The sequence below is a fragment of the Opisthorchis viverrini genome, assembly GCF_000715545.1.
Source record: "Opisthorchis viverrini unplaced genomic scaffold opera_v5_1, whole genome shotgun sequence".
Taxonomy (NCBI): Eukaryota; Metazoa; Platyhelminthes; class Trematoda; order Opisthorchiida; family Opisthorchiidae; genus Opisthorchis; species Opisthorchis viverrini.
Window position 1 is genome coordinate 9037763 of NW_008751657.1, and position 14381 is coordinate 9052143.

Here is a 14381-nt window from a genome sequence, read left to right on the forward strand (position 1 = left end):
CATAATCTGGTATTTGGGATTCGCCTCGTACTCTCAAGCTCACTTGGTTGGTTGATTCAGCTGCATTCCGAAGTCGGTGTTCTTCAAAAGAAAGTGTAGCGTTTCGTGAATTACACGCATATTGATCAGGCGTTGACTACCTTACATTCCCATGGTGGATAAGATCGACACTGAGCTAAAAGTCAATGTTAGGCAGGTTAGTTTAAGGGGGTTTGTCAAGCCAGGTCTTAACTGGGACGCATTAGCCATGCTTTTTCATCGGATTGTAATAGTACGCAGTGGTTGTGGGGTGTCAAATTTTGCGCATCCAGAACCTGGTTATGTGAAGCTTTTCCACATCAGTTAAAGGCATCGTCGACAATAGTTGGCTTGCAGTCGCATACGTTCTGAAGATGCCATACCAGTCCGTTTTCAGTAACCACATACTGTCGTGTTTGGCTACAGGACTAGTCAAATAAAATTGGTCTTCATTAGAATTTTACACACTCTTGTATCTTATTGGTACATACTTTTTTATCCACCTTCTGAAAACGTGTGATATTCAGGAAAGTGACCGTTATCCTAGAAACCATCAATCAACCGTCAGAGCAATTGTTTGAACCGGATTGTGATATCTCTCGGTATTGGTTCTTTTACCAATGCCATACAGCTATTTCCTATTCAACAGTGGGGAGCTCATGAAAAATACCACCAGTTATACTGTTCTTGGGATTGTAGAATATTGAAGAAAGAGCATAGTTATGTAGTCAGTTAGTGGAATTAGGCAATGTAATTTCGTCTATGAAATTTTGCCTTCGCCGCATCATTCTGAAAGTGTTTGGTGTGCTGGTCTTTTGAATGATTGCAGTGGAATACCGCAACCGGAACAAATATTCTGTTAACACTTTCTACATAGGAACAAGAAACTTCATCCGGATAGACTTTGGCAAGCGACCCAAAGTTTCCTGTTCTGAGTGACTAAAGTTGTTCAATGCTGTGGAGGACAGAGCGGAGTGAAAACACTATGGTGGGATATCTGACAATTTTTTCGTGGTGGATTGGATGACAGATGAAAAACCCAAAACCAGTCAGGTAGGTTTCTGCAGTCTTCACGGTATTTCACTGAGTACTGAAAAGGAGCAGGTCAAGCAGGAGAACAAACGGTGGATAACCTCTTGCAAAAAAAGTACTTACCATTCTTGTGAAGAACCCCTGTGCCATCAGCCACTGGGTAGAAGACAGAGTTGGTTGTATTTTGACGAGGTTGTTTTTATCTTCTCTGTCGAACAAAGGTGTCCGTACCGAGTTATCTGCTTTTGCAAATTCAAGGAATGAAGGTTTTTCATTGTCCGATTTTCTGTGTGAATACTGCGCAGAAGATAACTGTAGATCCTGATGAGTGATGTTGGCAGAAAATGGACCCAAATCGATATGGGAAGGTTGAAGGGGCACATTCATTCCAACAAAGGGAACCGTGAATCGTGGCTTTGAAAATAGGGAGTGTTGAGCGAAAGGTGAGGTTTGTGTGTCCGTACTGCCTTGCGTTGGGCGGAGTGTTGAAATGGTAGGTAAGGGTTCGGGAGTCCTGGGAAGTGGTATGAGGCCTGTGGGCAGAAGGTCATGCACAGAGAACGTAGGTCGAGTTTTCTCTGGTGTACGAGATATCCAGTAAGGCCAGCGATCACCTGACCAAGTATGAAATGCATCTGGACTCTTGTAGGACGACAGTGTGGGTTTTATATTTGGAGACTCAACCGTAGCTGCCGGCTGCTGCCCAGTCTCTTGTGCCATAACCAGTTGTTTCCGCCAGCGAGCACGCCGATTGCTGAACCACACCTTTAACGCAGTGACATAAAGTATAAGCATTCTATGAAGGGTGATACCACATGCGCGACACATTCATAAAGTTCACCCGTGATCTAACATTTTAGTTACTAATAATATGTAAATATTTTGGCTAAATGACTGATTTAGTACTCATTAAGTATTGAGGATCAGGTGATTGTCATGCGCTCTAAACCAGTTTTCTTATTACTGGATAAAATAAACACTCAAAGATGCTTAGTGACTACTCTGTTAGTCCTGTGGGTGGTACTGAAATTATCGGCCCAACTTAAGTGATGACCATTGTGGAAAGACGAAAGTGCTTTTGAAGATTGAAACCAATTTTCTTTGGGTTCTTTGGCAGTGGTGTTCAGTTCTTTGGGACCTGGATTTATTATATTCAATGGAGATGTAATATGGTAGCTTAAAGTTTTGGCGGCAACCCGATGTCTGCCAGCACAATTTTACCAATTGAAAACACGAAACAACATTCCTTAGTTGTTATAATCCAATCCAGGGGTTCTCATTTTTTGGTTCACTGTTCCCACATCAAGATATCTTTGCCAACGTCAGTTTAAAGGCTTTGTGTAAAACAGAAACAGCTTAAAAGAACTAGCCTTAGTGAATCTAAGAGGGGTTTTCCAAACGAAGGTCGGTAAACCTGACAGTAAGCAACAGCATCCATTGTCGTGAAAGATTGGGGGGTGATTTGAAGAGCAACCACTCTTAAAAATGGAAAGTGCCCATTTCCCATGTAGTAACCTATCTAAGAGAAGATTTTGTACACAAAGATAACGGTAACTGCTGTGCGTGGGCTTCTTAGTATATACCAACCCATGGGAATCAGGTTGAGAGAGTACGAAATCCCAAATTTCAGAAATAAGAGGTCTCTCTCAGCGAGTGAAGCCAGTCTTCTTTATTACAATGAACATCTTGTTTCTACATAGGATTTTACCGCAGTTTGCTTTTTACCATTCGGATGTGAAACGACACTATTATAATGGCCTTATCATGGCATGCTTTGGGTAAACAGGTCTTCCAAAAAGCAACAATTATTATGGCAAACTGGCTACGTAAAACAGTGCGCTCACGGCGTGACGGGCCCGTATTCAAAGATTAAGCTGTGATATACGGACACAGTTAGGCCATCCAAATTTGCTTACATCAGCTCAAATGCTACGATCTGAGTATTCAGACCACTAAATGAATATCCGTTTAGACACCGCCTCACAGTGGTGGTTATCTGAATGCTGTAAACATGACAAATTAAGTTGAGTTTGACAACCAAATGCCCATGACACTAGGGTAACCCCTAGTGCCCTTCGTTGCATCATTTACGGACCAGATTTATTCCACTATCCCCTTCAAAAAACCCTGTCCCTCTTCCTTCCCCCCCCCCCCGAGTTATGTTTTATTCCCCGTCGGAGTTTCTGATTTGGTTGTCTGTGAATTGAGTGTAACGCGCCAGGGTTAGAAGTGAGATATTGCCTTCATATTGTAAGAAACATTAAAGTGAACCTTTCCTTGCAAAGTGCCTGCTTATTTTTAGCAACACATTCTCATGCGATACGCAGATTATCTAGTTACCTGTATCTTGCATTCTGGCAGATTGGTACGCGCGGCGAGGTATTCACGCACTTGTAGATCTGGATAGTGTGTTCGTTGGAAGGCCATCTCTAGAAAAGCGATCTGGAAATGTTTGAAAAAGGTAGCTGTTCAATGCGCAGTTATGACAGAAGTTTGTGGGATGCAAATATGCAAGCTGGCACCCAACGGCTACTTCACTACAAATAACAGATATGCTTTACATCTCGTGAGCATTTTCGGTTCAATAGCGGGTCAGAAATATAACAGAAAANTTCAATGCGCAGTTATGACAGAAGTTTGTGGGATGCAAATATGCAAGCTGGCACCCAACGGCTACTTCACTACAAATAACAGATATGCTTTACATCTCGTGAGCATTTTCGGTTCAATAGCGGTTCAGAACTATAACAGAAAATGCAGATTGTTCAAAAATAGGGCACTTCTTGACGAAAGCTACACCGGAGAGCGAATCCCCGAAACTTCCACAGCTTACAGGGCTTTTCATTAACCCATTCGTGGGATAGCGGCGCTCTAACTTTGATTTTGTTCTCTGCACGGATAACTTATTCCCCCGCGACAGAAACTTTTGTTCTTGCAATTACAAGTCACTCAGCAAAGTATCCATGATCCTACTCAATAACAGGTTAAAAGTTTTACGAAGTGAGCAAGAGCACCTCAATGCTGTAGAAGGCTGACCGCCTAGACGTATAGTGGTGTGGAAAAAACGTTGCATTTGTCGAATTCGGTGCTGAAACTGCTATTATCGTGGCTGATGTTCATCTTAGTAGTTTAGTCTTCCATATCGCAATGGCAACTCTGACAAGCACCCACTATACACACAAACTAGTGTTCCCCAGTTTCAAAAGGTTCTGTGAAAGTAACGCCAGCCCTCTTTTGATTGAGGTACGCATAATCACTGTGCACAGCCCCTGTCTGTGAATAAGCAAAATGAAACTCGGTTCGGTCAGGTTTCCATCTGGATTGCTTCATGAAAGTCATCCTGAATGATCCTTCAAAGTAAAATTACTGATCCGACGAGGTTGTTTAACCTATTTCAGATAGTGAATTTTCTGCAATGTATAAATTTTAATCACACTACTGTCTGCGGTCTGCCGAGTAACCCTATCCAAGCATTTATCAGCTTACACACTATCCACTGGTGTGCAAGTCCACTGCTCGACAGTGCGAGATCTGTCAGGCGAGCATGATGCAGAGCAAGGCACTCTATTTCAGTCTGGAGGCCCCATATGATCCGGCTTTTGAGGGTATAGGCAGCTTTATCATAAGCAACCGGTTAGGATCAAAGGTTGGTGTGAAGCCTCAGTTTAATATCCATATCAACCGATTTGATATTTACCAGTATTCGGACTGTCTGCACGAGTCAGCAGGTGGCTATGATGGGATTCACAACCATGACCTGAATTTTCTTCAATGCACTTATGCACGAATTACCTGATTTTCTGAAAAGGTGGTTCTATTCCTTCTCCCAACGGATGCGGCCAAGCTGGGATCAATGCCTCTAGAATCTGCTGGAGAGGTCTCTTCATGTGAATACTCGTCTTGTGACTCTATCATGGCCACCTCTAGTTCTGATGAAGATGTTTCCGCCACGACGGTCTGTTTTGGTTCAGCGCACTCATCCCCTTTCAAGCGCGATACCGAGTAATTCAATGAAGCAGGACACTGAAAGTCCTGATGTCCTTTAATACCTTCTCCTAGTGCTTCACACTGCATCACATCTTCGCCGTAATATTGACGCTTTGCGTTCTGATGGTTACGAGGACCCCCGATTATGGCCAACTCTTCGTCTTCGTGCTGTGGAGAAAATTCTGGAAAATGGGGGTTGGGGGAAGGGACCATTATATTGGAAAACTTCTTATGTTTCATTTTAGAACAGCTGATAGTTCGTGTTTCCTCCCCATTGTGCGTCTCTGTCACATCATAATTTGCGCCAGTTACGCTTGTTGACCGAAGGTCATGCTTTGCAGAAGGAGAGGTTTCTGTATAAGCAAATTTGGTTGACAATGGTGAAGTGTGTTTGAAATCACCAGCACCTTGACATTCGATCGATGAACTAATGGTCCGCGGATTTGTTCCCTCAATTGTAATGCCTATGGAAAACGAACGGAAGGAGATAGTGAAATGGTTGCTTGGGATAAAGATTTTCAATATGTTCCTGATATGATGTGGTTAATTAGAGAGGCGTGTGGTAGAAATGTCAACGTTCAAGTGCATGAGTATGGCGCATTTGGCAACCAGATCACGGGCTGGCTTTCCCGCTCTCTTTCTCTCTGTTCTGCATGTATACTAATGTTGTTTAGTCAAATTAAGCCTCACGAATTCCACTTCCATTTTATTTATTTAAGCATTTTGGCCTTTGAACTGAAACCACCTGTGACAAAATTTTTTTCAGTTATGTAGACGTTAATTGATCACACAAGAGTTATTGGCCGAACAGGCTCTTGACAGGTTCACCTTACTGAATTCTAAATCCTTTCCAAAACGTTCATTCGTCAAGTTAAATCAAATGGTCCGTGAATACACTTGGGCGTGGTTTTATCGTTCACATTGTCAGCCCGGTGACCTGAATTGATGATTTCCAGTGGGACCACTGAACGAGATGTACACGGGAAGACGGATGAGCGTGACACATTCCAACAGGATGGAATCAGGTTAAGCACGGAATTGTGAAGAACCATTGCAACTCTCAATGCAGTCGGTTTGGGACAACTGACTGTTTTCCTGATCTTGGTTCTTGCGGTGACGAGTATAACCATACATATCGGACTAGACAAAAGGATGGCTTATTGACTAGCCATTCCAAACTTCATGATATTGGTGAACAAGTGTTTCATCATCCAAATTACTACGAGGGCATCACATAGGTTGACTATTCGGTTTCAAAATATGTTTGTTATACGACCCTTGAGAGGTAACGCAACGTGTATTGCAAGATATGTTTGCAGGTGTAATCATCTCCTAGCTTCGTCAGAAGGCCACGTATCTAAGTAAAACTACCCTGAACAAACCCCACCTCTCATTATATCAGTAACAAGTGGACTGTTCACTTTGGTGTAATGCGACAGTGCGAAACGTCTCTGAGAAATTCCCTGGGCTAGTAAGATACACCACAGAGTCAAAAGAGAGCTCAGAGCAGTAGAGACGCAAACTCGACCGCTACTGCCATGTAGGTATAATAACTCATTTCGAAGCTGTATAAGGGTGGGTTGCGCCGAAAGGTATGTTTATGACAATAGTTGATTCAGTACAAGTTACCTGTTGGCAACTCCAAAATCGCATATCCTATGTGGTATCATCTAAACCGATGATAATTGACTCTTGTCTTCGATCTTGTTTCCACGTACAAATAATATAAATAATTCTGGAACCTGTTCTCGTTTCGAGGGTGAGGGATGTCTTCTTCGGAACCAGTGGCGAATCACATAGTTAACAGTAGAACTTTATTATGTAACCTCGCTTACCTTGAGGTGATGAATTTTCCTGAAACTCCATGGGATGTACAGTGAACCCGTCTTCCTCGGTGATTTTCGATAACTGTTCCAATGTGTGCGACTTCGAGCAGTAGGAGGTGCGTAAGTCTATGGCGCCAGATGTACACTGACTACTAGGTTGCATCGAACGTATGCATCCTGTCCCTTCAACATCTCCTGGAGTATCCACGCAATCAACTTCCATTTGACCCTCTCTCGCAGAAGTGAATCGGTTGGACATTTCTTTAAGCCATTCGAAGGAGTTAGCTGATTGTGCAGACGAGGAATTTGAGAATTTTCGAAGTGTGTTCTGACGCAACTGTCTTGAATGGTGGTCCTCTGTTGATTGTGGCCTATTTCTTGGTCCATTGCATTCTATCTCATTCCTCCGAGTTGTGGATATTTTGTCTGTTTGTATGTTTGAGCGAGATTTACGAGCCCCACCCGTAGCTCCAGGACTCACACTGCCTAGAATGTATTTTCAGGTAAAAGAACATTTTTGGGGTTACGTCGCCGAAGGTTATAAACTAACAACCAATCGCTTGAGATCTAAGTCACCAAAGCTCTGACAGCTTCACGATGCTGGTCTGAGCTAATTTTCGAAAAGGTTTGAAGCGGATCTGTTTCCCTTCGCTTACCATCCATGGTGGCTCCGAGGTTATTCACAGCCAGAGTGGACATCATTTACTACCCGTTCATCAGTGTCCTGACAGCCGAAGTCATTAAATTTCTTGTTTCAATGAAAGTATTGTGTCACTGAATAAAGCTGCCACCTGTTATTTGACTGGACCGTTTCTGATTCATGGTTCACTGCACATGATGCTCTCAGTTCACGTTGTTTGGGGTGTTTGAGGACGGTTGTAAGACCCCAGTCATTGGAAATCTTCATACAGATTGAACACATGAACCCGAGTCCGAAAAGAAACCAGATCCTTGACGTCAACTATATTAAGAGGCTCGGCCAACCGGTCAACCATCATCTGACCAAAGTTGTGAACGCCGACAGCCTAGTCGACTGACTAATGAAGAGTAAGGACAGTGCTCATTCGCATTTTTCACAAAAGCACGACGAACTCTACACTTACCATTTGAGCACATGCACATATACCCAACAAAATGCGCATACACTGACTTGTTTTGGGTTCCGTGCGAACACGGTCCAAAACAACATGTACGTGCCGAACGCACTCTCCCATTTCGCTATATTCGCCACTTAGCATTCAGCAGCATGTATCAACCTCATAGACCTGAAGCTAACATGTTGACACCGATGACAGCGAATGTGGTAGTTGTGAAGTTGACGATGCGCAGAAAACCTGCTTGTGTGAGACAGTGGAACTAGGACAGCCGAAAGTGTATCACATTTACCACTGAGGACGCGGACGAGTGGGGTGCACTTTCGGTGGAAGCGGAAAGCAACTTCGATTGTATTAGTGTGTGCAGTGGAACAGCATCAAAACTACAGAATCTGGAAATATCCTGCATCATTCTTTAGGCGTAAGATATTGTTTCACTTTGTCAAGATAGCTTAAATTATTCGAGTTAGTAGTATTAGCAGTGACGAATCTGAAAGAACAGGGCCCACATTTGGATTTCTTTTCGGATGAACTCGGCCTATCCCCTTTTTGTAATCTGAATCCGCCTCTCAGCCGTCATCTCGCAAAATTTTCGGCAATTAAACTATTAACAATCATTTCGGGACAAAGTTGACCTTAGCTATATGTTCTACAGCTGCTAGACTTCTCATCACTTGATTACTGACAAGTATTTAGCTCAATCAGAATGCAACTTACCGGTTTCGTTATACCGCTGTAATATTTTGCTGACGCATCCATGTGAAACTTTGAGCTGGCGTGAAATATCGCATGGCCGTACTCCGCTGTTTGCCAACTGTACAATTTTAAGTCTTGTCTCATAAGGCAGTGGTCGACCGTTGATAAACATCCCACCCAGTTGGTTTACTCTGCCTTGACCTGAAAAGGAAGGTATTGCTTAAGCGAGTGAACGAGTATGTTGGGTAAATTGGGAAGTATCTTTCCTCAAAATGTGACTGGCACTCGGATAAACAAACTCTTTGATAACAAAAATACCCTGCACCAAAGTTATTTGACCATCCTTGTTTGCGTAGAAAAAAACGAAATCGAACGCCGTACACCTCTGCACCCTCGAGGGGTGTCATATTGATGAAGGGAAGTTTTTAGATTCACTTCACCTGTTGAGTGCGAATCGTGCTGCGAAATAAAGTATCAAAACTGAAAAAACTCGCCATAAGTTTGTTGGCTTGTGTTGTGTTTCTCTTCTGAATCAGAGAAATGAGTGAGTGCTTCGTCTTACTTCTCATCCTGGCATATTTTCCGATCAAAACACTTACAAATCACTTGATACTTGAACACGTGTTGAGCTGATAAGCCCTGAGAAATAAGTCAGGAGCCTCACCAATTGCTGTGTTGGAAGAGACATTTAAATAACCAGCTAGTGGTGAAAAAGTATTGTCAAATCTTTGTGCTAAAATATACGAATAAATAGTTGTGTGGTGAGTAGAAGTCCTTGTCTATAAGGCGCATTGAATAGGCTGACGTAATCTCTACAATCACTACTTTTCCTGATGTGGCACCCATCAAATCGATGACTGCCTCATATTCAACCCCAAAGTTCATACGCGCAACCGAAGTACACTACTAAAGTAGTATAGCTAGTTTAATCCATGCATCGATTTGTATCGGTCCAGAATAACTATAAATGATCTAATGACTACTCCTCAATTACCGTCCTTTTCATGCTGGAGTCATCAAGTAACAAGCTACTTAAAATACACTGATATATCGCAACTGACTACTTCGATCCACCGAAACACGTTCCAAAATAGGTTCGAGAAAGCTCTTCTTCGCGAAAATTGACATAACTACTGCTATGAAGTTCGCAGGAATGTATGCCGTTGTTTATCTGCTTATTTAATTTACTATTTCCTTACCAATTGTAGGAAAGTTGATTTGGGTGACCGTAACCAATATGAACCGTCATCAGGTTTACATACAAGAAGATCTGTTAGAATAAGTTCACTTACCTTCAAAGATAATTGCTCTGTATTCATTGCTAGGAGTGATCTGAGGTTTATCACCCAAAGACGCGTTGTGAACTGTCACGGATCCCAAACTTGTTGGTTTTGTTGGATGTGTCTTGGATGACGGTGCACCTGCTCTTGACACGCTTTTCATGAAGGAAAGTGCAGGGGCTTTAGTTTCTATAGGGTTAATCATTTCAGATGCTTCTTGGCAAGCCTGCTGAATGGTCCGTTGTGGCTTGTGATGTGATTTGAGCCAATGCGCAAATACTGAAGGGTCTAAAAATGAGCCACCCCATTTTTCCTCTGCAGCAGTTTGTGGTGTCTGTTCTGTTTGACTTCCATCACATCGGTGCGATAGCGACTGCAACTGCTCAATCGAGCCTGACGACCTTGTATTTTCACTTTGATCATAAATAGTCGGATGGTTTGAGTGACTCTGCATCCTTTGGTTGACTACCGTAGGAAACCTTAAAAGCGTGTGCAGCCATTGACTATAGGCAGGCAAGGTCGTGTTCGTGTTGAAAGTTGTTTGCAAACGTTGCTCTAAAGGTTGTCTTGGAAGGGATGTCGACACAAACGCTGGTGACGGAAGATGGTTACTGGCACTTGATTGGAGAAAAAGCTGCAACTGTGATGCAGCGGTTCCAGGTACAATCTCAGCGACCGTTGGATCTTCTGAATTCATTCGAGAGCTGACGGAAATGGGAAACAGTCTCATCAACAGAACGGATCTTCTGAGAATTTGAGGGGATTTTTCTATCAGTCCCCTACGGCTCAACTTTGAAAAGTCTATTCATATCATCCTTTCCTTTTTCTGCCGTAACTATTTTGGTTGTTCCACCACAACCGGTTGAACCACTGGACTCGAGCTCAACCCTTATTGGAGCTCATTTCCTCGGTTTGACCGGGATTTGAACAAGGGATTTCTTATATGCTAGGCCAAGGTGTTTTCACTGTTCAGACAAAATAGTCTGCTCAAGCCAGAATCACCTGGCTGGGAAGTCCGGAAATACTGATCAAATGATCGATACAAGCAAAATGAATATCGGGTTGTCGTTAAAGGAGTTGGGCAAACTAATCACATCGCTTAAGGTTGAGCACGTTTGCCTGTACTGACGTGATGATTCTGGTGCCTCCAACATACACTGGTGGAGTAATGGTGCCCCGCTCGCCCCAAAAGGTATGTCGAATTTGATGTCATGGTCAAATATATGTACTTTTAATGAACTCTACCGGGTTTGAAACCCGAGTCTAATCGGCTCCCTTTTTTTATTGCGTCAACTGATTATCGAAAGCGAACGGACGGGAAAGTAACGGCAATACGTTAAGAACGATGAGTTTATCTGGATTATATTGTCTTAATGACCTGAAAAGGTCGGATTTAAGATACCTGTGAGCTGACGGCGCTAGACTTGACGCAGGAAAACATGAGATATGAAGGAACCATGCTTCTCTGTCTCGTTGGCCGTTTGGTGAATCGCGTCTGGGGATCCCCATCCGGACAGGTTGCTTTGGTCGTTCATTCGGCCAATACTGATCTGCTCGCTGAGATTCGCTTTCGGCAAACGGACCGACTTCCCCTCGAAAAACAACTACCAAACGCAACTGAGGTGTCCACACTTCGGCACGTTTCTAAGCTGTCGGAAGTTGTCCACTCACTTGTCCACACTTTGGCTGTTCCCTCTTAGCACATGGCTGGGTGAAATAAGCTGTTCAAGGTAGACGGGTTTGTCGTGCGTGGACTAAGAAGCTTAATCTATGTACTGTTATTAGCACATCCATTGCCACCTGAAGCCAATCGATGGATCTGACACCATTTGGTTGGTGCCAGCGTGCCCCAATGGAAGTCCCTCCGGAGCCGGTGGTCAACTACTGAAAAATTTCGTATATCTTCTGCGTGTCAAGGTCATAAGTTTAATTCATTGAGCAACATGAGTCAAGCTGCCACAGTATATACTCCGTCCCTGGTAGAAAGGCTGGAGTCACTCTGGCGCCATAGGCATGGATAAGCATCATAACTCTGTCTAAAGTTCCACTTTTTCGGTCCTTCGGAACTAGAGCAACCAGTCAACATCTGTTGAGTTGATAGAGTAGTTAAGTCCAGTCAATGCACCATGTGTTAATATCTTCCACTAATCTAAGGGGAAACATGGTGACAAACTAATTGCACAAAGCCGCGAGGTCATTCTTTACCAAATTGTGTGAGTGGGTCTTTAAAGTGGCATTTGGAAAGCACCTAACAAAGTGTCACCCAGCGTCTCACCAAGATGTCAGCAGCTAACTAGAGAAATCCCGGGATAAACTGACTGAGATATACGAATGGAAACTGCCTCGATTAGACGGAACTTTTGTCACGTTCTTTTACAACTTCTTAGTATATTTACATCAGCGCCACCCGGGGCTTATCACTTAGTTCGGGCTTTTGATAGCGGAATCTCGATCATCAACAGAGTTTCATCCTATCAGCAAGCATAGATTCACCGTAAAAAATGATGTTCTCACAGATTCATCACAAGGTGTATTTGCGAATCTGGTACAGTTTCACTGTAAAGCGTCCAATCCACAGAACGCCACCACTGGTGATAGAGCTATACCAATATGGTAGTTAGAGAATCGCAACGTTTAATCGCATTCAAACCACTGACTTCCGTTGCATGACACTGAGATTTTATCGTTTAGCAAACTAAAAAATGGATGCTAACAGGTGCCACATATAACTTACACAATCATTAACGTCAACTTACTTTGATATGCAAAACAATCAGGATTTGGGTTTTGTGAACTAGGCTTAGTCGCAAAGTCAAATTTGAGCAACACACTGTGTGCATGTGATGTGAGTATTTTCCACTGTTGATTTTCACGCACAGAGCAGGGGTGCCGTCATGGCACCTGATCCGGTAAGGACCGTAACAGCCAACGATTCCTCCATGCCATGTCAGCGTTCTCCTTCACGCTGATTGGGCGGTGCACAGAATCTTGCATGGCAGGACTCGAAGTGAATGCAGCGTGTCTGCGCGATCTGTGCGTTTGTATGAGTGTTCTGTGTGTGCGTGCGTGTATGTGCTGGGTGCATCAATGTGTGTGTGCACAGTTGTGCGTTTCGCCATTTCATACGTGACTGCAACCTGGAACAGAGACACGCCCCTCTGACTGAAGCTTTTGCTGTGTCCCGTCACATCAATGAACTGGCCAACCAATCAGGTGCCCGATTTCCATCCGGATGTCTGACATTTGTCGTTTACACCTCATCACCCAAAATAAAGAAGTCCGATGGGTGTGTCCACAAAATTTGAGGCGGGGGGAGATGGGAGGTCTCAAAACACGCGACAAAGAACAGTCTGCCATGCAGTGCATTCTTTCCAGGTCGTCCAACGGTGGACAAAGTGGGATTCGTCGACGGTTTCACCCATGGCTCGGTAACCTTTGCGGTGAACCGCACGTGTCCGTTATGGATACAGTGATAATGGTGATCGCAATAGCAATTAGTTTAATAATGATAAACAATAATAGCAATAAGATCAACACAACCAAGGTATGCTACTGGGTGGTCGCTCGAGGCGTCGGGTTTTCCGCTCACATCACTCAACTGTGAACACGTTCACCGGTACAGACGTAAAAATTCAGATGCCTCCAGCCAGTGGTGGTGGAACAGTGGTAAAACTCTCGCCTCGCATGTACGGAGTTCAAACCCCGGCGGAGCCAAGGATATGCACTGATGATGAGCTCTAATAAGAGCGAAACTCGAGTCCACTGTTTCCCCACTTTGGTGCGGGCTCACCATAATGATTAAGCCGGCACAGTGGGGACGATTGTTCAAACGAGATTCCTGTGAATGTGAATTCTACGAATCCCGCAATAACCAATGCCAATAAATCCTGACAACACTTTTTCCGCATGATGTCATCAGCGGTATTCGGCCTGGACCCTAAAACTCATGATATGCACGGGTGGTGCTGCGAATAACCCAATGATGTAAACGAGGAATTTTGAGTAACAGTCGTGTTGCATTTGTTGCTGTACTGGTGAACTGCCACCTACGGATGAAGAACGAGACCAAGCTGGACGGAAGCTGCGTTTGTGGACAATCAACAAAGCCTGGCACAGTATGCACCACGAAAGCAAAAGAGCACAAAGTTCAAGTGTGTAAATCGAGCACGGCCATCTGTTGACGGCGGATGCGCCGTCAACCGACAGATTTCACCATTCGCCACTATTCACGCCGATCGTGAAAGAAGGAATATGGATGGATACCACAGGTTATCCATCCAGCCGATCAATACCGCAACCGTGCACTTTGAATATCGGGGCTCTCAGGTGTGTTACGCGGACAGGAGAACATATCGTTGGCTTGTTCGCTGAGTTGGGCAATTTGATTGCAAACGTTTCATCACCAATCGAGGTGACATAATCAGTGCGTTATTGGGGAGCGAGGTGGT

General features: G+C 43.8%; 1 protein-coding gene across 1 annotated transcript; it reads right to left on the reverse strand.

Moving 5' to 3' along the window:
- Positions 1-967: 967 nt before the first annotated feature.
- Positions 968-12927, reverse strand: T265_00157 (hypothetical protein; the record flags this gene model as incomplete). Its single annotated transcript, XM_009163814.1, is given in 10 exon segments — positions 968-1108; positions 1174-1846; positions 2967-3053; positions 3391-3479; positions 4843-5501; positions 6873-7349; positions 8675-8854; positions 9946-10162; positions 12690-12834; positions 12851-12927. The coding sequence occupies 10 exon segments, from the start codon at positions 12925-12927 to the stop codon at positions 968-970; spliced, it is 2745 nt and encodes a 914-aa protein (XP_009162078.1).
- Positions 12928-14381: the final 1454 nt, after the last annotated feature.